A 24,261-nucleotide genomic window follows, 5' to 3' on the forward strand; every position below is an offset into this window, starting at 1 on the left:
CGGCTCAGCTGCTGGGTGGCAGGACGCAGCCCACATGGAGAGGGGTATTTCCAAGGGAAAGGGGTTTTCTGGTCACCACAGGGACTCTATCTCAAGGGCTTTTCCCAGTCCCACCTTCCTAAATCCATTTAACCTGGCCCTGGCTTCCTTCTTGGCTTTGCCCCAGAGTGCTCAGGTCTTCCTCATCCCCCATGTGCCTCAGTTTCCCCATCGTCAAAGTGGAAGAACAATACTGTGATGGGTGGAGAAGGGGCTGGGGGCAGCCGCGGGGAAGGGATGAACTCCCTGACAGTGGTGGTGTCTCCTCCCCACGCAGGAGTGCACCAACCCGTGCTGCAATGCACACAACTGCACGCTGAAGGCAGGGGCCCAGTGTGCCCACGGTGACTGCTGCCAGAACTGCAAGGTAAGCCCCACGCTGTGTCCCCCCCGGTGCCCACCCGCCCGCCTGTGGGCTGAACAGGGAGATACGGCTCCCACCACCCTCCTGGAACTCACACACTGCACATCTCTGAGGTCAACCCCCTGGGCTGGTGCCAAATAAGGAGGGTTATACCTAAACTCATGTCTGCAGAGGAGTCACTCCAATCTCCAAAGAGGGCAAGAAGGAGGACTTGGGAAACTCCTGGCCAGTCAGCCTCACCTCCGTCCCTGGAAAGGGGATGGAGCAGTTCATTCATCCTGGAGGTCATCTCCAGGCATGCAGAGGACAAGAAGGTTATCAGAAACAGTCAGCATGGATTCACCAAGGGAAGATCATGCTTGACCAACCTGATAACCTTCTCTGATGGCGTGACTGGCTGGGTCGATGAAGGGAGAGCAGTGGATGTTGTTTACCTCGACTTCAGCAAGGCATTCAACACTGTCTCCCATAGCATCCTCACGGACAAGCTTAGGAAGTGTGGGTTGGATGAGTGGACAGTGACGTGGATAGAGAACTGGCTGAATGGGAGAGCTCAGAGGGTCATAATCAGTAGGGCAGTGTCTGGACGGAGACCTGTCACTAGCGCTGTTCCCCAGGGGTCAGTGCTGGGTCTGGTCCTGTTTGACACATCCATCAATGACCTGGATGAAGGGATAGCGTGTACCCCAAGCTGTACCGGGAGGCAGCATCAGTCCCAGCTCGGCCCCTTTGCTGCCACTCAGTGCTGATGTTTCTCTCTCCTCCTGTGGCAGCTAAAGGTGGCTGGGACGGTCTGCAGGGAAGCGGCGGGATCCTGTGACCTCCCAGAATACTGCACAGGTGCCTCACCCTACTGCCCAGCCAACGTATACCTGCTGGATGGCTCATCCTGTGCCTACGGCGAGGCTTACTGCAACAACGGCATGTGCATGACCCACCACCAGCAGTGCATCCAGCTCTGGGGACCAGGTGAGTCCCACCAGCCCCAGCCCTGCCTCCTTGCCACCCCTCTCCAGAGCAGGAGCCATGCTGGGTCTCAGTGCTGTGTCTGCATGTGGGGTCTCCGTGCCCGTGGTGCTGGAGGGTGGTGGATGGAGGGGTTGTGCTGTCCCCATCCAGGGTTGGGGTCAACATCCAAGGGGCTGGCATGGAGGGCTGGGGGTGCTGCGCATGCACACTCACAGGTGTCTGCTGTGCACAGCCCGTCTACTGTCTGCCTGTGGTCCCCACGCTGCATACAGCCCGTACGTTACATACAGCCCCCATGCTGCACATGACTCCATATACTGCAAGTGACCTCCTCGCTGTAGTGCAGCCCGTACGCTACATATGGCTTCAGCACGGCGTATGGCTCATGCGCTGCATAGACTCCTTGCTTTAGGTAGCCCATATTCTGCATATGGCCCTCACGCTGCCTACATGCCCTATGCTGCATATGGCCCATAGGTGATTATTACAGGATCACACAGAATCACAGAATCCCAGGTGGGAAGGGACCTCAGGGATCATCTAGTCCAACCTTTCTGGGAAGAGCACAGCCTAGACAAGATGGCCCAGCACCCTGTCCAGACGACTCTTGAAGGTGCCCAACGTGGCTGAGCCAACCCCTTCCCTGGGGAGATTATTCCAGTGGTGACTGTCCTCACTGTGAAAAACTTCCCTCTCGTGTCCAGTCGGAATCTCCCCAAGAGCAACTTGTGTCCATCCCCCTTGTCCTCTCCGTGGGACTCCGTGTAAAAAGGGAGTCTCCATCTTCTTTGTAGCTGCCCCTTAAGTACTGGTACATGGGGATGAGATCCCCTCTGAGCCTCCTTTTCTCAAGGCTGAACAAACCCAGCTCCCCCAGCCGGTCCTCGTATGGCAGCTTCCCAGTCCTTGGATCATCTTGGTGGCCCCTCTCTGGGCCCCTTCCAGCCTGGCCACATCCTTTTTGTAGAGCGGGGACCAGAACTGTACACAGCGCTCCAGATGTGGATGTGGGTCATAAGGTGCACATGGCCAGATGCTTTGTATGGTGGTTACACACTTCATATATATATGTATATATATACACACACACACACTTTATATGGCCACAGACTGCATCCAGCTCCCATGCTGCATAAGGCCTCTGCTCTGTATATGGCCCATAGCTCATACGCTCCATACGGCCACCTGCAGCGTATGGCCCTGAGCTGCGTACGACCCCTAGTGCTACATATGGCCATGCACAGCCACGTGCTGCACCCTGCCCCTGTGCACCCTACAGCCCCCATACCCACACTCCCACCACCCCGCTCGCACCCCTGTACACCCCTCTGCTGCTCCCACCCCATACAGGGCACAAGGTCCCCGTTTGCATAGCGGGGCTGCCACCGTCCAGCGCCTGTGGGTGCCCCCAGGAAAGCTGCAGGATGCACAGGGGGGAATCCTCCCCCAGGGCCAAAATTCTCTGCTACACCCCAGAGACAAAGGGATTTCACCCTTCCTGTGCTGTTCTTGGCCCAGCACCCGCAGCAGCAGCTCTCCAGGACACTTTTCCATGGTGTTTTCTCCATGAGCATCCAGGTCCCAGGTTTGGTATTCCTCCCTCCCTGCAGGTGCCTGGCCAGCTCCGGACGCCTGTTTCCAGGACGTGAACATGGCTGGCAACACCTATGGCAACTGCGGCAAAGACAGCCAAGGGCGCTATGTGAAATGCGACAAGAGGTGGGTGCAGCGCTGGCACCCATGGGTGCCCCATCTCCTCCTCCTGCACGTGCAGCCCTCTGCTGCCCACCCCTGTAAAGGGGCTGGTGGGGCCCTACCCTGGCCTCCTGGTGTCATCCCTTGGGCCAGCTCTGTTTTGGACCAGAGGAAGCCACCAGGTCCTTCCTGGGCTCAGTCCCCACCTCTGCTGGGAGGTTGTCCTACTGTACATCACCTCCCAGCCCAGCCCGAAGGGAAAATCAAAGGCAGCATCAGCAGGAGATGGTATTTAGAGAGCGTGTGCTCTCCAGTATTCCCAGTTAGACCAGGGATGTTAGAGGGGCTCCCCTGCCTGTTCCCTCCAGCATTTCTCTGTGCTGTACATGATTTATCTAAGTCCTTTCAGAACCTGCTGAGCCTCTCCCATCACAGCCTCCTATGGCCATAAATTCAGAGGGAGGTGAGCCAGCAGGCATCAGGGCAGGGGGTGAAGGGAAAGGGAAGGTGAAGCAGCAGATAGCCACGTCTCCTGCCCTCACCTCGGCTGCGACCTGCTCCTAGGGATGCTATGTGTGGCAAGATCCAGTGCCAGAGCTCAGCTAAGAAGCCCCAGGGGACCAATACTGTCTCCATCGACACCACCATCCGCTTCAATGGGCGGGAGGTGAAGTGCCGAGGCACCTACATGTACACCACAAAGGACGATGAGGAAGACCTCTCCGATCCTGGGCTGGTGATGACGGGAACGAAATGTGGAGATGGGATGGTGAGTACCTCTTCCTAGGGCTGGGGTCTCCTCCAGGAGATCAGTTCCTTGGCTCTTGTCCGAGCTCTAATGTAGACATTGGCTCTTCTCTGTGTTACAGCCGGGGGCCATGGGAGGTGGTTCCCCTCATGCTTGCAGACATTGCCTTGATGGCACCTCAGCTGGGTCATTTCTAGACATCACTGGATGCTGTGTGTAGGCCACCAAGTTCTGTCTCTGGCCTCCATGCTTCTTTACTGGTTTAATGCATAGTGGAGCAACCCCAACAAGAATTGCATGCTCCAGGACTTGACGGATGAGGCTTCCTTCTATGAATAAACTGTTTCTCGGGAAATCTGTGTTAGGAATCAAGACCAAACAGGTGCAGCTAACTGAGCATTAGTCTCTTTTACAGCTCCTGAATCTCTGGGTACTTTACAGAGGGTCAGTTCAGCTGAGAAAGGGCAGAAGCCTGGTAGACAGCACGGTAGCAGGGATGCATGCCAGGCAGAGTTGGCTGTGGAGATATGGCCTTTGCTATTTGGAATTTTAATTGTGAAATTTTCATCCCAGTTTGGGATGGAAGGCCAAAACGTTGACATTTTTAATGAGAAAGGATGGCTGGTTTCAAAATCCAGTGTTGTTTTTTTTGGCTGGTGCCTCTGTTTTAGGACCAGATGGGAAATGCCTTCTCCAGGAGTTGCCAGGTGGGTTGTCAGGAGAGGGGGGGTGGGAGTGGTGGTGCCTGGTCTCCGCTGAGCCGTCCTGGATGGGGGAATGACAGAGGTTTCCCGGGCTGTGCTGAAAATTGGAGTAAAATGCATTGACCTGGAACAATATGATTTAACCAACCTGCATTTTCCAATGGACAACATCCTTCCCAAGGACTCCCATCTGTGAAGCCAGACCCCTGCCTCGGGTCTTTCTCTAACCTCAGCTTCTTGGCTCTCTCTCAGGTTTGCAAAGATCGCCGGTGCCAGAATGCCTCCCTTTTTGAGCTGGAAAAGTGTGTTTCCCGGTGCAACGGCCATGGGGTGAGTTTTTGCCTGAGACCTACAGCAGGCTCCCGAGATGAGCACACATTCTTAAGCAAAACCAAGTGTCTCCCTCAGGGATGACCCTTGCAATGCAGTGGGCATCTGCTTTTCATAACCCTCACATGTGTCAGCTATGGGGTGAGACTGAGCTGAGATCTTTGCTTACCTGTGTCCAAGCTAGAGGAAGATCATTCATGATGTAAGGACCATCTGCAAAATTTAGATCAGGGTCCAATTTGAACTGGAGAGTGTTTAGAGCACAGAGCAGGTGCCTGTTCCCTCTGAGAGCAAAGCAAGTTAGAAACACAACTGGGACTGCAAAAAGGCAAGGGAAATGGTTCAGTGAACAGAAACTGCCACTATAGTCTAAAGCTTAAAGGCTACAAAGATTTGACCACTGCAGCACACAGGGCTTCGTCAGATAAGGCAACAGCAATGCTATGGTTTAACAGGAAGATCCCCAGGGGAAGATGTTTAACAAACCTGGCCTAATGCAAAGTATTAAGGGCACCAGGCTTGTCTAGTCAAGCGGTGTGAAAGCTGAGGGTATAAGATACCTGTCTTCAAGGTTTCTGCAAAAAGCAGGGAAATTAGTGTGTCAGCAAGAAAATATCTCTGTACATCACACATTTGAGGACAACAGAGACATGATCCGAGTGATGTTCAAGGGGTAAATATTGGCAGGGTTTAAGCTCCTTCAGCCTGCTCTGATCCCCACCATACAGATCATTGTTTCCATATGTCCCTCCTGGGATCCACCTGGCTGGAGAGCAGCTCTGTGGGAAGGGACCTGGGGGTCCTGGTGGACAGAAAGCTCAACATGAGCGAACAGTGGCTGCTGCGGCCAAGAAGACCAACAGGGTGCTGGGTTGCATCAAAAAGGGCATCACCAACAGAGATAAAGAAGTCGTTATCCCGCTCTACTCAGCGCTTGTCAGGCCACCCCTGGAGCGCTGTGTGCAGTTCTGGTCCCCGCTCTACAAAAAGAATGTGGCCAGGCTGGAAGGGGCCCAGAGAGGGGCCACCAAGATGATCAGAGGACTGGGAAGCTGCCATACGAGGATAGGCTGGGAGAGCTGGGTTTGTTCAGCCTTGAGAAAAGGAGGCTCAGAGGGGATCTCATCCCCATGTACCAGTACTTAAGGGGCAGCTACAAAGAAGATGGAGACTCCCTTTTTACACGGAGTCCCACGGAGAGGACAAGGGGGATGGACACAAGTTGCTCTTGGGGAGATTCCGACTGGACATGAGAGGGAAGTTTTTCACAGTGAGGACAGTCACCACTGGAATAATCTCCCCAGGGAAGGGGTTGGCTCAGCCACGTTGGGCACCTTCAGGAGTCGTCTGGACAGGGTGCTGGGCCATCTTGTCTAGGCTGTGCTCTTCCCAGAAAGGTTGGACTAGATGATCCCTGAGGTCCTTTCCAACCTGTGATTCCATGATTCTGTGATTCAGTGATTCTTCAATGCTCCTTCTCATCCTGCAGGTCTGCAACAGCAACAAGAACTGCCACTGTGATGCTGGCTGGGCTCCCCCCTACTGCGAGAAGCCGGGCTTGGGTGGCAGTGTGGACAGTGGCCCTGTGCAGCAAGACAGTGAGTCATGACTTCTTGTCCAGTGCCTTGTGATGCTGATGGGGCTGGAGCAATGCCCTGAGAGGGGGAAACGGGGCAATAAAGCTGCTGACAGCTCTGTTCCCAAATGTGCTGTGTTGGGTCCATTCAGGCAGGCTCACAGCCTGTGCCCAGCTCTGGTTGCTTGGTGGCCACCCATTTTTATTAGAGGCCACCAGATGGTACTGCTCCCTTTTCAGAGGTGTGATCAGCAATGATGTCTCTAGCCTGGGTGGCTGGGAATGGGTGGATGGGACTGACGTTTGCATTGGATCTGGAGGCTGCTGGCTCTCCCAGCCCCGCACTCATCTTTGTGCTTTCCCTGCCAGATCATGAAGCCATCTTAATAACCCTTCTGCTCATCTTCCTGCTCTTCCTTCCGGGCCTGATGGTGATCACCTACTTTTGCTACCGGCGGGAGAACTCACTCCTGAATAAATGGATAAAGGAGATGAGGAGGAGGAGCCAGGAGACATATAGGTGGGTGATGCATCCTAAAGCCCTTCTCCTGAGGACCTAGAGAGACCCTGAAACATTTTCTTGCCACTGGCAGCATCCGGCCTGGTAGGAATGGTTGTGGGGGAGCTGGCAGTGCACAGGGCCTGTTTCAAACTGGTATGAGACCTGGCTGAGATATGAAGAGACAATATGAGGCTCTCACCTCTCCCCTGAGCAGAAGACAGGAATGGTCCTCTGGACAGGACACCCCCAGAGAGTGATGATGAAGGTGGCCTGGTACAGAGGAGCTTTCTTGCCATCTGCTCCTAGCAGGCTGCAAGAACTGGAAGAGCTCTAAAGGACCACTGAATTTAGACACTCTCATGATTTCTCCTCCCAGTACAGGTACAGCCACTCAGATACCCCAGGGCCCCTGCAATCATTTGGGAAGAAAACCCAGAATCAAACAAGTTCCTTCATTTCCCTCATTATCTCAAGATAGACTTGTCACCCCTGCTCACCTAGCACTGCAAGATTGTCTGCTAATGATCTGTTAACGGAGACAGAATCTCACTGTTGTGCAGTATTTTGAGAGGCAGCTGTTGCAAAGATGGTTGCTTTATTTTGCCATCTGTGGTTTATGTCTGTGATCCCGAGCAGGAATAAAACCATCAGTCGGAAGTCAACCAGTGGCCATCCCAAAGCTGCTTTCACCTTGCGGAACATTTCCACCTCCAGCCACACTAACAAAGTAAGTAGTAACTTGCTTTCCAGGTTTGCTTTCCCTCCCTGGGGCTTGATACTTGTGGATGATCACATCTCCCTTTAGCAACTGGGGAAGCAACTGGTACTCTGTGCTGTTTTCGCTTTGAGTCTACACTGTGAGCCGTTGGTCAGTAGTACACATCCCTCTTAAAAGTGAGTCTCTTGAGCTCAGCCTGCTCAAAAAGACCCTGGTGATTTCCATGAGCCTCCGTTGCGAAATTGCTCATCACCATGGCAAAGCTTAGCAGGGGCTGTGCAATCCCACTGATGACTTTGTGCTGGGTCTCTGGGGAGGCAGATGCTTCTGCTGCTTATTGTGTCAGCTCTGGTCACCTTGGGATGGGTAAGCCCAGGGCTGAATTTAGGAAGAATTTAGGGTTTTTGAGCATGGCTACAGTGGCTGAGAGTGGCACAGAATTATGTCTCCCATCTGGTGGAAATCTGGTTTGGATTCACCATACCATTCACCACCGGCTGGCCTTGCCCCAGATCTCCTGAGACCAACGCATTTCTCATCTCTGTGTGCTCTTGTATCATTAGTGAGGAGCAAACATGCTCAGCTTTTGGGTGGGACGGTAAAAGTGGTGGTCCCAGAAAGTGGAATAAACACCCAGTACTCCTCCTGCAACTCCCTAGCACCCAGACCTTGAGGGGACATCTGCTTTTCAGCACCCAGGAAAATGTACCTAAGGATTTTCTCCATACTTCTTTTCTCATCCCTGCAGAGAACACAGGCTGCATTCCCCCTCAAACCCAGCGCTCACCAGCCTGGCTCTCAGCCTGTTAACGTTGTCCACCCTCTTCGCCCGGCTCCCCACTCCATCCCTCCAAGCCTGAGAGACTCCAAGCCTGCCAGGCCACCTCCACCAGTCAGCAAATCACCCGTGGTCCCCACCAAAAGAGTTGTCTCCCAGGTTAAGCTGCCACCTCCGAAGAAACCTCTTCCCTGCAGCCCTGTGAGGACCCCGCTGGTGAGCTTTGCTGGTTGGCTCTGCTTTCTTTCCAGACTCATAGAAATTCCCTGGTTTTTTTGGCTGCCTGTGGCTCTTTTGGGTTGGGCACTATTAAGGAGCTGTCACACCACCCTAAGAGATTAATCTGTTGCAATGATGAAGAAAGCTCATTAGATAATGAGAATATTTTAAGGTAGTTTGGACGTTGTTGTTACATCCTTTGAAACATCTTAGCTCTGCAGCGGGGGAGAGAAGTTTGTAGGAGGTCATTGGATGCTCCTCTAAGGATGTTGTCTCTCCCCATACACTTTGTGATCCCAGGTCATCCCAAAGCACCAGCCGCCCCGTCGGCCGCTGCCTGGCAGTCCTCTTCTGGCCAAAGAGCTGCCTCCTGCACATGGACAGACCCTGCTGGTCATGGTCCCTCCTACCAACTTCAAGGCATCGGGTACAAGTGCCATGAGCCACCCCACGAGGCCATTAAAGTAAGTTGAGAGAGGAGTTGAGCTATCTCCCACAGCTGCTGGGGTCCTGCAGGTGGACACAGTAGGGGGTCTTGTGGCTCACATCTGGGTGGGACATTCTAAATGTCGTTGTGGTGTGCTCTGGTCTGCCCCTCATGGTGTCTTCACCTGCACTTCCCCGACATAGCTGGTGTGTACAGGCCAGGCTGCTGAGAAGCGGGAGAAATGCTCTGTGCTCTGGGGTGTGTGGGTCTGTGCATGCTGATGAAGCTACAGAGGAGTTCAAAGACCACCAACTTTGGGGTAGCTGGCCTATAGGGCATTGTGGATCTTTGGTACAGGGCTTTTGGGGGCAGCAGCAAAAGGTAGGAAGGAAATCAGAAGACCTCCCGAATTCTGCTACCTGGGGAGCATCTGCAACAAAAGTGTTTGTCCAGATGGGGATGCTACATGCATAAACAGTCCTGTGCCCTTGATCCTTCCTGCATGGTGCAGGAGAAAAGCCTGCCCACCCAAGCAAGGCACCTGCAGGTGCCCAGGGTCTGCAGCCATGCCTCCACCTGGCAGGACCCCACAGGGTTTGGCCAGGGTTGGCCAACAGTGACCACGGTTGGGACTTTGTGTCTTGTAAGGTCCTGGGTTAAGGGAGACACCAATGCTTTGTGGGTGCATGTGGCCTCTTATCCCAGAGCATGGAGGGAGCTGTTGGTGTTCTGCTGGGGGACAGTGGAGTGAATGGATGGACACTGATGATCTCTCTGATCTTTCCTCCCTGCAGGCCGATGCCACCTCAAAGGTGAGTCACAGACACCATGCAGGACCATGGGGACTGCCTGGGGGGAGAGCGCCTTTGGTTAAGCACTGGGCTGGGAACCAGGAGGCTGGGAGTTAAATGTCCACTTTCCCAGAGGTTCCTAGATGAGCAGGACATAGCCTCGCTGGGTACCCCAGCAACAGCAGGGCTTGGGTACCTGTGTCCAAGGGAATGGAGAGTGTGAGTTTTCCAGTTCAGAGCTGGGATATTAAGTCCAAGTCCTTTACAATATCACTGCTACTCTCAACTCTTGCTATACTAGTAAATCCTCTGCATATGGGTCAGTGGAGCCTCAAGGGATTGTGCTTGCATCAGCTCCTGCTAGCCAGGCTTGTGGGCCATATCCAGCCATGGAGAGAAGGCATGCTGGTCTGAAGTTGGCCCTTATCCCCAGACAGTCTGCTTTGCTAATTACTGCCTTGACCCTTTTACACTAATTTAGGTTCCTATGCCTTTGTAGTTGCCACCACAAAGAGGCTGAATATGCCCCAAAATTTCTCAGTGTAACTCAATCCCTATAGCTTGTCTCTTCTAGTAGATAAAACATGCCTATTCTGTGGTCTTGAAAGAGAAAGGCTGGGCGTATCCCAGCAGCCAGACTCAGCTCCCTTCCCCAAACGGTGTAGTTTTGTCCTTGCTGCCCACTGAGAGCAGTCCCTGCCCATCCTCTCTTTAAACAGTGCCCATGTCAGAAAATGTAGACTGGCAGGGCCAGACTTGGGCCAGGGAGCAGGACGTGCCCATGTCCTGGTCCGTATTCATTACCTGACACCGTCAACCTGCTAGGAGAAGGGCAGGGAACTGTTGTCTTTCCTGGATGGATGAGGTGAGAGATTTCATGAATTTCCAGGATGGACTATAGGGTCCATATCAGGTTGGTTGATTTGATGCTGTCTCTTGGTAGAGCATGAACCATCTTGGCTGCTCTTGGGAAGCCAAGAGCAGCAACCCCTTGGGGGACATCACTTCCACAGTTGGTGGGCTCCCAGTTCTCACTGCTGGTTACTGCCCAGTGTCACCACATGCTTTGGTGGACTCTGTGTCCTATCAGGGTTTTGAGGGTACACCATAGGAAAACACCTCAAAGCAATACAGTTTGGGGTTGTATCTTTGAGAGAGGACACGGGTGACTGTGACAGTCCCAGGTCTCCTCTGGTCTCAGGGACAGCAGCTGGTCTGTCTTCCCCGAGCTGTGGAAGGGTGCTTGTGGTGGAGGTGGTGAACACTTGGTCTCTGCACTGAAATGAGTTGTCTCCTTTCTCTTTCTTCTTGCTCTAGGCCAGTCCCGGCCATCAAAGTCCAATCAACCTCCTTCTCCTTGAAGAAGTGAAAAACCAAGGACACCTTAAGCCCATCCTTCCTGAGCTGGCTCTCCTGATTTGCACTGCTGCTGGCGACAGGGGTCTTTTATTCCTCTCTTGTTTTATTTGTCTTTTGATACCAGAGGACTATTTTTATAAGACAGAATATATATTCAGCACAAAAACTGTAGAGGGGGTGGGATGAGAGGGGAAATTGGTACCACGACGTAACTAAGGGTTGGGGTGGGTTGGCAGTGGGGTTACCATGACGGAGACTCCGCCACAGCTCCTGGCATCACTTCCTGGCCAATTTACCCCCCAGCTTTAGTTTCTTCTTGACATTGCACATGGGATGGGATGGGATGACTTGGGGTCAAGTGAACACCCAACACTGATGAAAGATGCTGACGACAGTGGCAGCAAAAGCCGTGTAATATCCTTCTAGCTACCTCCTCCTTCTCCTCCAGGATAGTGAGACCCCCGCCCCCCCACTGCCCATTGCCACCAGAGTTCAATGTTGGGCATTGTCTTGGGGGAGACATTTGCCATGAGAGAAAAGTGGTTTCCAGTTTGGACTGTGCCATACAGTGCTGGGATATTTCCATGAAGGATCCAAGGTCTCAGAGTCCTCCTGGCCTCCTGCCTGATTGCGAACGAAAAAAACAGTGACAATCCTGGGGTCATACCTGGAAGGAGAACCTGTCTGGGAAACGGTTTAATGTCTGAAGTGCTGGTGGCAGCTGGTTACCAGGGTGCTTTCAAGGGTCTCCAGAGCCCTCCATAAACACTGCATATTCCTTTCTCATGGGGCAAGCCCAGCAGCAGCTCTGTGAGCTGCCAGCACTCTGCTGTCCAAATGGGGAAGGAACCACAAGCTGGGAACAAGAGCAGGAAGACCTCCTGCCTGTGTCATTGGCTTGCCCAAAGGCCTTGGCCAAGCCATTGCCTTTCTCTGTGCCTCAGTTCCCTCCGTCTGTAAAATGGGGGGGGAAATACCTACCTCACGGGTGTTGTTGTGAGGTTTAACAAACTGATGTCTTGAAAGGGCTTTACAATCCTCAGATGAAAGGTGCTGTTACCTGCACAGTATTATACCGTGCCACTTTCTGTGACTTGACATGCAGCTCTGACAGGGTCTGAAATGAGAACAAAGGCTTTTTACAGTCCCCTGGCTCTGGCTCTTTTCTTGTTCAGAAGTTCCCTGAGCCTTTAGACACCAAGGTCTCTGGATCTCCTACCCCACCAGTGCAAACGGATCCCTGGAGCCCCTTCTGTGAGCCCTTAAACCTGGGATCATTTGGTCCAAGTGTGTGTGACATGTCAGCTACCCTGGGGTAGATCCCATCTGACCTAGGGCAAATCTTCTTGAGATGTGTCCAAGCAATGTAAAGGTTGTTCATGATGTGGGCTCAGGGACAATCCTCAGGAAACTGTTCTGGAGTTTCATTATCCCCAATGTTACAGAATGGGCTGCTAATTGCAGGTTGTGGTTAAGGCTGCCTAAATGTAAACTTTCCTTACCCTCTTATGGTTGGATTTTGTTTCTAAGTCTTTGGTCATGCACAAGGTCTTCTCTGAAGCATCGCTGGTACCGCTGTACTTGGTTGGCGGATATCCAGGTGGGATCTAGGATCCACCATCTCCTCTGATAACAAGTCACAAAATCACAAAGTCATTTAGGTTGAAAGTGACCTCTTGAGGTCATCCTCAGATGCACTGATCCCCAAACCTCGCCAAGGCCCCATTCTTTTTTAGTGATCTCCCAGGTACTTCTGATGTGATCAGACTTGAGGAAGAGCCTACGTAGCTCCTGGAGAGGGTAAACCCTGCTCCCTGCCTGTGAATGCCCTCCCTTCTACTGTCCAGTCTAGGTGTTAGCAGAGGGTTAAGCAGTTGGAGAGGGTTTGGAGAAGTCACTGCAATAACAAAGTGGTTGGAAAAAGCCTTTCTCAATGGGTCAGACTATTTACCTTAATGACAAAGTGAGGGATGGCAGCACTGCAGTGAAAAAAACCTTACTGTGAGACCAGCAATTGAATGATCACATCAAGCTTACGCGATGCCCCTGGGCTTGGATTCTTGCCCATTAATATCACCTACCAGGCCACCACACACCCCTTTTGTCTCCTCCTGTTGCCAGTAGGGAGGGATGGGGAATTCACCCTCTGCAGCTACCCAAACTTCACCAACAGTGCACAGCTAAGACATGCACATTTGGGGTCTAAATTTGAGCTATTTATGCTAGAAAGGAGTTGATGGAAAGCCCCGTTTCTGATCTCAGGGATCCTGCAAAGTTGTATCGGTCTAGGGCTCTGCTCAGCAGCACAATAAGCACTCAAAGATATTTTCACTCTTCTCAAAGACCCTTTCTCTGCCTGGGCGATGTCTTTGCATGCACCAGTGGATTTTTCTTGAGGCAGATTGGCTGTGCTGTGGTGCAGAATGGCCCATCAACTCCCTTTCCCCCAGGCAGAGCAGCAGTGCTGAGAGCATCCCTCCCAGTCCACATGCCTAGACCAACCCAGCTCCTCTGCCCTTGAGCTGCAGGCTGGCTCCTTGCTTGGAGCAGAGGTATAAGATCGTAATTTAGGGGTGATGCACAGTGGTCTGTTTGCTGGCTTTGTCTAACCTGAGATGGTCACAGGGAGTGCAGGTAGATGAGATGATGTCCATCCTGCTGCATCCACAGCTATAAGATGTGGCCTGTGGGCAGGACTTGAGACCCGATTAACGAAATTAGCGAAATTAGCGAATCTAGAGAGGGGTTTGGGGTGTCCAGATGACACTAGATGGCAGCAGATGACCATGAAATCCGCTGCTCAGCCTTATCTCTGAATTATTGCTGGGATTTCCAGGGACCAGATCCTCAAGTGGAGCTTTTCTCCTTGCTCTTTCTCCCCTGCCCCATCCATCATCTGCAAATCCATTAGAAGTGTGAGCTGGACATGAAAGCTGCTGAGTGCCTCTGATGACTCGTTGAGCTTGCAGTCTGTGCAAGTGGAGCTTTCCCCTTTATAAAGGGGTCTGCTGCCAGTTTGGGTACCTTTGGAGAACAGTAAAAGAGCTGAAAAACCACAGCCCTTCACTGTACCGTGTCTTCAGCATTAATGGCACCTTCTTGGCTAATGGAGCCTTGCTCCGACAACGTGTATTTGGTGAAGGGGAAGGGGGAAAGCTCCTGTGGTAGTGGTCCTGGATCACTCATTTCACTGAAACCGTGGGGCACTGAGACGTGCATCATGGTCCCATCTGCTACTTAAATGTCTTTCAGTCTCCCTAAGGCTTGGAGTGTTGGGTGTGGGATAAAGGCTCAGGCCACTTTTACCTTCATCACCTTGGTGTTTCTGGGTGCTTGTCCCAGCTTTGCTGCTGTATAGGCCAACTCATATATCATGTCTGCCGTGTATGCACTTTGAGGTGGAGACCAGCACCAGAGTGAGTACTCTGAGCGCTGTAACCTGCTTTAGCCCATCTGCATTTTTTGGCATTGCCCTGGACATGTCTCACAACAAAAGTGTCCAAAAAATGCTGCATCTGCTGGGAGGTTGGGCCTCACGTTTTCCTCTATGGTCAGATAAGGGAGAAGGTGGGACATGTGCTGAGACTCTCCACCTCCAGCAAGGTCTTGAGCAAGGGCTGAGGCTGAGAGGCTCAGGCTAATGCTTCACTGGTGGTTAGGGCAGTCCCTTTGCATACACATTTCTCTTTTATCCAGTGGTACTTGTACTTACCACATGGCAAAGTTTGTGAAATTGAAATGAAGAAGACAAAAACCTCCTGGCTAGCTCAGGAGAAAGCACCTATATCGAATTCAGTGGGTTTACACTGTACACACTGGAGGGAGCAAACATTTTATAATTCCTGGTAACATCCTGGAAGGCAGGATGGGCCCATCCCCTTGGTCCATCTAGTCTGATGTCCAATTTCCAACAGCTACAAGATCCAGCCATTTCAGAAGACAGGTGGAGCAAAGCCCAGCTCCTTTCAGATTTTAAGCTGATCCCTGATGGAGCCTGGTGTCAGCTCTTTGCTCTGCCTGGTATATTTGCCCTTATGTTCTTCAATCCTCCAGTGCTGGAGAGCCCACACCCCTTGAGGGAGCATCTTCCTGTGCCTTCTTCCCCATGGTACAAATATTTTCTCCAGCTTTGGTATGATTTACTGGTCTCCATCTTCCTCCTGCACTGAGATGCTCCAGGTCCTGTGCAAATGAAATGGAGAGAAGTTAAACTGGGGTAACTTGGGTTATTCATTTCCAGAAGTGCATCTTTCTCTGCACAGCTCCTGTTCTCTTGCCGTGTCTCATCGCTGTCTGCATTCTTGCCCAGACTTCTGAGGTCCCTGCACACCAGGCACTTTGCAAACAGCAAGACTGAGAGCTTGTGATCCAGCTTGCGGTGAAATTAGTAGAGGCCTCTGGGCTTTCTGGATGCTTTCATCCTTACCAGGGATGATTAAGGGGTGTAGGAAGGTGCATGGAGGTATTTTAACATCTCTAGGCTTCCTTTTAACATGGTGACCTCCTTTGAATTAAACATCCTGGTGATATGACAGGAGAAAGGTCCTGCTGAGCTGATAGGGCTCATTTGGGCCCATTTGGGTCCATTCTGGTCCTAGAGGTGGCCAAGAAGATGTGACACCACAGGGAAACCACTCGAGTGGCACTGGATGGGATGCTACATCGCTCTTCATCTGCTTGCTGGCAATTTCACCCTGAGACTGAGCTATTGGTCACAGGCAGACCTGGCCAAGGCACTAGGCCTGGGTTAGATCCTCCATTTGAGGCAGGACTGCTCTAGCTCGCTGGGAGAACACCATGGTTCTGTGGATGTTGGCCCCAGAATAGCTACCCCAGCAAGTTAATGGGCTCATTGGGACTGGCTGCTTTTCCCTATGGAGCAGAAGAAAGCTCAGCTTGCAAAAGAACTCAGGACTGTACTTCCTTGGCCATTTCAGGGGGTCACTGTTGCCCACCACACTTGTGATGAAGCTGGCATGCACTCCTTGCCCTTGGGCAAGTCGTTGCCTCTGTCTCCATGTCTTGGTTCCCCCCAGTTTGTGAAATGGAGCCATCAGTCCTTTATCTGTCCTACCTGTGCCCTGTCCTGCCCAGTCATCCTGGGGTGCAAGAGCCACAGCAAGTGGATAGATCCTGATCCATGGCAGCTCCATGGGCTTCTGGCCTGCTTGGGCTCTGCAGGGGTTTCCAAGGGATGAAGTGGTATGTGGAGGAAGGGCCAAGCAATGGAAGGGTCAGGGGACAGTCCCCAGCAATTGAGTGGCTTCCAGTGAGCTTCAGAAATCGATGGGCTTTTCTGGAGCACAGTGGGGAAATCACCTTGGGACAAGAAGTGTCCTCCTTGGCTCCCTGGAGCATGAATTTTGAGGTGCACCAAGTTTGCACCGAGTTTGCTGTGGGTGTCCTGGCACCAGGCAGGCTCTGTCCCCTGGGACTCAGCATTAGATGACATTGCTAGTATAAAATGTAAAACCATCTTATTATTATTTTTCTCATTTAATGCTGTGTCCTGAGTGGGAGAGATGAGAGGGATGGGTACCTGAACTGGGACCACACAGCCTCAGACAGGCAGCGCACTCGTGGGCATACAGAGCTGCAGGCAGACAGTTGTATGCAGAGCCAAATGGGGGGAAAAAAAAAAAAAAAGAAAAAAAAAAGGCAGTGAAGCAGTTAATGAAGAGGCTCCTGCAGCCGAGGAACTTGAACCATTCATCATCTTCCAGTGCCTTTTCTTTCTTTTTACTTTATTTGTCTTCGGCAGAAAACAATTGCTCTCTCCACCCGTTCTTGCCATTCAGGGGCTGATAGTTCTCTCCTTGGAGCCAAGAATGGTCCCATAAAATATGAAAGTATAAAGCACAGCTTGATTTTAATTCACCATGTCAACATTTCTATATATACGGAGAGAAGGAGAGAAATAAATTTATAATATTATGCACACGCATGCTAAAGACTGAGGTCCTGTTGAGTGCTGTCACTGAAGTGTTGCCTAAAGCTGATGTCTTATCGCTCTAATTTCCAAGTATTCCTTAAAGAAGTGAGTGTCTTTCAAGTCCCTGTGCTGTGAAGTACAAAGCAAGCTTGGAGATGGAGCTCTTCTGTTTCAGCAGTGTCAAAGCAGGATGCAGCTCTCCCTCTCCAAGTTTCCTTCCTGTTTTAAATCCTGGCTCAGAGAAATAAATGAAGAAATCAGTGCAAGTTTGGACAATGTTTGGAGCTGAGGAGAAGCCCTGCCCTGTGGCTACGTGATGATGTGACTTCTTGATGCAAAGACACTGCTTCTGCCATCCACCTTGAAGAACATGAGTGAGTGGAGGCAGGGCTGTACCTGGATATCAGAGAGCATATGCCATGTGTCTGGTTTGGTCCCAGACGCTCAGCTGAGATAATCAAGCCGAACCATTCCAAAGAAGTAAAATTAGGAAGTTGGAGAATGTAGAAATAGGGGTGGGAACACCACAGTATGGCTTCAAACGCCCTGCATGAGATCCAGGTGTCCAGCACTTGTCAGCAGGTGAGATAGATAAATGAAGGAGGAGCTGTTCTGGCCTAATTAGCAAAGACAAACCAAGTTACTGCCTTGGGAAAGACAACTCAAAGCTCTTTCCCAGCCTCCTTTACACCTTGGCCGCTGATGATATTCTGTGAGGTGTTTGCAGAGGACAGTCATGACTAGCCAGGGACTGAACGGGGCTGACAGCGCCCAGAATGGCTGAGTTTGCTATCATCCCTGCCAGCCCACGCCTCCACCGTGCTTGCCTGCAGCAAAACGCTGAAGGTCAGGATGTTGCTCGCCAGCCTTCCTACCTGGACAGGGAAAGCTGGTGGGACACTCGCCCAGGGACAGAGGGCTGTTTATTGCTATTACTGCCACTTCTTTGGTACCCAAAGGAGCTTTAAAGAAATAAGTACAAGATGAAATTTTTGTCGTAAAGAGATCATTTGATCTTTACTGGGTTTGCACAAAAATAAATAAAGAAGCTCTTTCAGTCCAAAGTAGCCTCCTGTGACTGGGGGACTTCATGCACTGTGTGATCCCTAGGCTTGCAGAGCAAGGAACTTCGGTCGTGTCTGTGCTCGTAGATTAAAATGTGCTTGGGAATGTTTTGGGGGTCCTGAGGCCAATGGCACAGAGCAGTCTTCATCTGTGTTATTAAATTCTCCTACTTTCAAAACAAAGTGGCCATCAGCAAACTGTCTGCTGGGATGATTCATGGGCCACATAAGTGGCTGACCCATGTAAGAATCATATAGTGCTTTGTGCTAAGGCCAAACGTGTGCCAGGAAGGACTAACAATTCAGCAGCTTGAGTTCAGCCCACTGTTCACTTCACGAGTACAGATGCAGCTCTTGGGACTAGGCTAATAAGAAATATATTTCATCTCTGTGGCTCTCCTCAACCAAAGATGGTCCATTTTAGGCCCTCCTTGCTTCTGGCTGTGGTTGGTAGAGAAAAGAAGAGAGTCCTTAAGTCGTCTTAGACAACATTAGTGCAAAAGGACTGATCTAAGAGGTACCTCTGAATGTCTAGATGAGGAGTCCCTGGTGACAACATCTACTTTCACTATGAGAAGCTAGTTTTTCCTGTGGTCAGTGGTATATAGAAGGAACAAGAAAATGTTAGCACCCTTGCAAGGTCCCTTTCATTTATGAATAGTCACCCTATGATTCCCGACTGGATCAATTCGATACAGCTTTTGGACTAATTTTCCAGCAAGGTGTGAATTTACCCTTTTGGATTCACAGCAAGATTCTGCTAAGATGAAGAAGGGCAGAAAGCACAAGGGGAAGGGCAAGGCAGAGCTTACAGCTTCAGGACAGGACCTACCATGGTAAGACTGAAATAGAGGGTCTCCAGGGCCTGAGACCTGCTCTCACATGGAGGCCCCATCAAGGCTGGTCCTGCTATGCAAAGGTCTCCAGCCATAGATATGTGTGTTTGGGCAGAACTTGAGCTGAGTACATATGTCAGATCAAACACGTAGGACAGAGGTACAGGTGTCATCGAGGGAACACGTGATAGGAGGTACCTGGTCTCCATTGGACTTGAGGTGACCAAAGGCTAGAGTCCAGCCATTCTGCTGGCTTTGCTTAGTGGATCCAAAATGAGCCACAGTTTGGATAAACAACCTAATTTTCTCCTGGGCATAAAAAGAACAGGTGGCTTTTCCAACTAGTTTTTTCTTCTGCTTCACTTTGTTGGGTTTCCTCCCCCTGTTTGCCCTTTCCAGAAAGAAAAGCTATAACTGCAAGACAAAGTTTAGTCATTCCTTGAGTTTCAAATCATTCCTGTCATGATTTTTCTTCAGCACAGTCTCCTCAACAGTGTCTTTCCCAGGAGGGTTTTACATGCCTGAAGCTTTTGTATTGCAAGCACCTCAGGACTGTGTCAAGGTAGTATTGTCTGTTCCTGTGCCTTGTCTCTGCAGGGCACTTTGTTAGCATCAGTCGTGCAGTTTGGCATTTGCATGTTTTTCGTTTTTATACCAGCAGTGAAAATAGCTCAGTTCCCTTTGATGTTCCCATGGATGGAGCTCTTCTTTTTTTTTCCTTCCCCATTTAGAGCAGAAGCAGAAGGAAATCAATTTAAACAAGATGCAGAAAGGTTTCAAAACACAGTCTTAATCAAGCCAGCTTTGCTTCCAATCTTCCTCTGGCTCAGCTCTGAACCACCCCCCAAACCTGGCAGTTAATGACAAAAGAAAATCAACAGTGACACTCTTTGAAATCCTTGGCACTGAGTGACATACACAATACTTTAAAAAAAAGCACCAGACAATTGGCTGGAGAACTTACTCCATTAAACTTCAAAATTTGAACACATTGATTTCTGGGATGGGAAGTGGCTGCCCTCCTTTTCTGCTCTGCCTTGTTAGAGAACAGGCCCTTGAGTATAGCTAAATTGAGCTCTGCTGTATTTCCAGCAGGTGGTCAGGATCTTCTCCAGGACTTGCAGAGCTGAGGCTGGTCCATCCCAAACACGCAGATGACACTGTCTTATTCAGTTGACTTGCAGCCCACTGGGAATATCTTGTGGCAGGGCTTGAGGATGAAAAAGCACAAGTAAAAGTGGCATAACTGCCCTTTTGGGTGCCCATGTGCTGGATCTTTAATATTATTCAGACAAAACCTTGGTGTAAGAAGAGCTTTGAGACCTGCTGGCCCTTATTTCTGTGAAATGGTCTTGGCAGCTTCACACGTGGTCTGAACTCTGCTGCCTGGACCTTGCTATCTGCAGAGATCAGAGGTCCTTGCAAGTCACACAAGTAGAGCTTGCAATGCTGGTCTCTCCTTGAGAGCCAAGGAATGACCATGGGGTTACTGGCAACAACCCCAGGACAAATGCTGCCTCTGATGGAGATCCCCTGGTGCTGCAAAGCTCTGTGACCCTCTGGATGGGACAAGGTCCTCTCTTGCTTTGCAGAACGTGAATTTCATCCATCCCCAAGAACTGCAAAGATGCTAGTTGGAAAGCACCTCTATCAGCTGTCTAGAGTATCTGCTCAGAACCTTTCCTTTTCTTTCCAAGGGAAGCCAGTCAATATGATCTTTTTGGATTTAGTAAAGCTTTCGATACTGCCTCTCACAGGCTCCTCCTGGACAAAACGCCCAGCACAAGCTGGATAAACACGTAATGCAGGGGGTGGGCGATGGGCTGATGGGTCGGGCTCAGAGGGTCATAGGAAATGGGGTCACATCGGGCTGGCGGCCGGTCACTAGCGGGGTTCTGCAGGGATCCATCCCGGGGCCGGTGCTCTTTAATCTCGTCATAAATGACTTGGATGCAGGACTGGAAGGAACACTAATTAAGTTTGCTGATGACACAAAACTGGGAGGAGCTGCTGACACCCTCGAGGGCAGGGAGGCCCTGCAGGGAGACCTGGACAGGCTGGAGAGCTGGGCAGTCACCAACTGTGTGGAGTTTAACAAGGGCAAGTGCCGGGTTTTGCCCCTGGGGCGCGGCAGCCCTGGCTGTACAGACAGCCTGGGGAGTGGGGGGCTGGGGAGCGGCTCTGCAGGGACCTGGGGCCTCTGGCCGATGGCAAGTTGAACATGAGCCATCAGGGTGCCCTGGCAGCCCCGAGGGCCAGCCGTGCCCTGGGGGGCACCGAGCCCCGCATCGCAGCCGGGCGAGGGGGGGGATTGTCCCCGCGCTGGGGCAGCCTCACCCCGAGTGCTGTGGGCAGCGTTGGGCGCCGCAGGACACTGGGGGTATAAAGCTACTGGAGAGTGTCCCGAGGAGGCCACGGGGCTGGGGAAGGGTTTAGAGGGGAAACAGTAAGAGGAGCAGCTGAAGTCCCTTGGGTTGTTCAGCTGGAGCAGAGGAGGCCGAGGGCAGCCTCATGGCGCTCTGCAGCTCCCTCCCGAGGGCAGGAGGAGGGGCAGGGCTGGTCTCTGCTCTCTGGTGCCCAATGCCAGGGCCCGAGGGAACAGCAGGGAGATGTGCCAGGGGAGGGTTAGGCTGGGCATTAGGAGAAGGTCCTTCCCCCAGAGGGTGGTGGAGCCCTGGCACAGGCTCCCCAGGGAGGCATCACGGCACCAGCCTGGCGATATTCCAGAAGCACTTGGACAAGACCCTCAGAGCCATGGTGTGAATTTGGGGTGTCCTGTGCAGGGACGGGAGTTGGACTCGATGGTCCTTGTGAGCCTCTTCCAACTCAGGGCATTCTGTGATTTCCAGGCAAAAGTCAGTGGTGATTGCACTTAATGTCTGGTCAATTCTAATCTCCCTGTTAGCTTCAACAAGGGAGTCTTATAAAACCTGATCTAAGATGGAGGGACAAGTCCCATGCTGAGTAAGAGCCAGTCCCTCCTTGTAAGACTCCTCAGGGCCCCTTTCAGCCCCTCTCCCCTGAGTGACACCTATATGTGCATGTGTGTGGGTTACACGACCTTCTAGGGTTGGATTGTTCCAGCTGTGATGGTGGTGATTCACTTTTTTGCCATTGCAGTTCTGCAAATGACACGAGGACTCTGCCAAACACTGACCCAGCCCCAAGGCCTTGAAGATCTATCACACTGCTGGTTTTGCCACCATCCACCTCCAAAACAGCATCACACTTGAAGAATTCATGACTCCAGGGCTGATTAAGCCTCTCTCCCAGTTATTTGTCCTCATTGCAAGCACACAGGAGTTATTGCATGTAGGGCCCTGCTTGCTTGCTCTGCTGATGAAGGAGGCCCAAGCAGACTTTGTGCAAGAACAGATGTGAGGTTGATTCTGTACTTTCTCCTTGATCCCTAATGACCAGCAAAACTTAGCCTGGAGTGAAAACAGGAGATGGGTGATTTGCAGCAGAATACCAATTTTGATGATTATACACTGCACCGACACACCATCAGAATAAGGGGGGCAGCTGATGGATTTGGTAGAGCTGGGAGCTTAACGCTCTGCCTTGTTTTGCCTCCTGTCATTTCATGGTGCTAATGGCTTCTCCGTGATTTGTTAGATTACATGACCTCAAGGACATCCAGCTTCCTCCTTTTCCCTTCCCTCCTTCTTTTCCTGCGTGTGCAGACGTGCACTTTTGTTTTAATAGAATCTAAATGACATGTCTCTGCTTTGGACAGAGTTCAGGAAAGCCATCGCAAGGACAGTGAAACCACAAGCGTCCTATGAATGATTTCAGCTCTTCCTTGATAAGCAGATGACCTGTTATAGCGATGAAGCTGGGGGGCTATTGATTCAGCTCAGGGCAATTGTGCAGGTTTTTGCTGAATTGGCTTGGCACGTTGGCTGGAGATTACACCTATTTTCATGACAAGAATGAATAGCTGCTGAACTGTTCTGTCTGCCTGGTACCCAACAGGACTGGGAATGGAGGAACAGATCTGGGAAGAGTTAAGGTGTTAGATAAATACTTGATGCATTTCCAGTCGTAGGCCTTACTTCACCATCACCAGCTCATGGGACCAGAGGTGGTGCCTGGGTTGGGGAAGCCAAGGTCTTTTTAGTTCCCAGGACCAGAAATATGTCCTAGTTAAATCCCAATGTCCATGTAGGAACAAGGATGAGGCGATCGAGTGCACCCTCAGTAAGTTTGCAGATGACCCCACCCACCAAGCTGGGTGGGAGTGTCGCTCTGCTGGAGGGCAGGAAGGCTCTGCAGAGGGACCTGGACAGGCTGGATCCATGGGCCGAGGCCACTTGTGTGAGGTTTAACAAGGCCCAGGGCCGGGTCCTGCCCCTGGGTCACACCAACCCCAGGCAGTGCCCCAGGCCTGGGGCAGAGGGGCTGGGAAGTGCCCGGCGGAGAAGGCCCTGGGGGTGCTGGCTGACAGCCGGCTGGGCATGAGCCAGCAGTGCCCGGGTGGCCAAGGAGGCCACCAGCCCCCGGGCTTGTGTCAGCCCTGGTGTGGCCAGCAGGAGCCGGGCAGGGATGGGGCCCCTGTGCTCGGCCCTGGGGAGGCCCCACCTCGAATGCTGGGCTCAGGTTTGGGCCCCTCGGGACAAGAAGGGCCTGGAGGGGCTGGAGCGTGTCCAGAGAAGGGCAGCGGGGCTGGGGCAGGGTCTGGAGCACAAGTGTGCTGGGGGGCGGCTGGGGGAGCTGGGGGGGTTTAGCCTGGAGCAGAGGGGGCTGAGGGGAGCCCTTCTCGCTCTCTGCAGCTGCCTGAGAGGGGCTGGAGTGAGGGGGGGGTCGGTCTCTGCTCCCAAGTCACCAGGGACAGGACGAGAGGGAACGGCCTCAGGCTGCGTCAGGGGAGGTTTAGGTTGGATATTAGGAAAAAGTTCTTCACCAAAAGGACTGTCAAACATTGGCACAGGCTTCCCAGGGAAGTGGTTGAGTCACCATCCCTGGAGATATTTAAAAGACATGTAGACGGGGTTCTTGGGGACATGGTTTAGTGGTGGACTTGGCAGTGATAGGACTTGATGATCTTAAGGGTCTTTTCCAACCTTAACGATTCTATGATTCTAAGGCCTGGGCATACATTTTGCCATCTCACAGCCCTAGCTTGCTTTCCAAGCACAAAAACCCCTCATGAATGGTTGAGGGGGAAAGCCTGCATGAGTACAGCCTGCAGGAATGGCAGAGGTAGG

General features: G+C 51.8%; 1 protein-coding gene across 1 annotated transcript in view; it reads left to right on the top strand.

Annotated features, from left to right (window-relative positions):
• The window catches only part of ADAM33 (ADAM metallopeptidase domain 33), a 32,427-nt gene extending 20,061 nt beyond the window's left edge, over window positions 1–12,366 (top strand). The window contains exons 13-24 of the mRNA XM_064448820.1: window positions 317–406; window positions 1,177–1,372; window positions 2,983–3,091; window positions 3,632–3,836; window positions 4,772–4,849; window positions 6,339–6,447; window positions 6,795–6,945; window positions 7,564–7,654; window positions 8,394–8,639; window positions 8,943–9,106; window positions 9,864–9,881; window positions 11,178–12,366. Coding sequence (XP_064304890.1) covers window positions 317–406; window positions 1,177–1,372; window positions 2,983–3,091; window positions 3,632–3,836; window positions 4,772–4,849; window positions 6,339–6,447; window positions 6,795–6,945; window positions 7,564–7,654; window positions 8,394–8,639; window positions 8,943–9,106; window positions 9,864–9,881; window positions 11,178–11,229 — 1,509 coding nt within the window. The 3' untranslated portion in view covers window positions 11,230–12,366. The remainder of the gene's footprint in view (window positions 1–316; window positions 407–1,176; window positions 1,373–2,982; window positions 3,092–3,631; window positions 3,837–4,771; window positions 4,850–6,338; window positions 6,448–6,794; window positions 6,946–7,563; window positions 7,655–8,393; window positions 8,640–8,942; window positions 9,107–9,863; window positions 9,882–11,177) is intronic.
• The last annotated feature ends 11,895 nt before the right edge of the window (window positions 12,367–24,261 follow it).

Source organism: Phalacrocorax carbo, chromosome 4 (assembly GCF_963921805.1).
Source record: "Phalacrocorax carbo chromosome 4, bPhaCar2.1, whole genome shotgun sequence".
In the NCBI taxonomy this organism is placed as follows: Eukaryota; Metazoa; Chordata; class Aves; order Suliformes; family Phalacrocoracidae; genus Phalacrocorax; species Phalacrocorax carbo.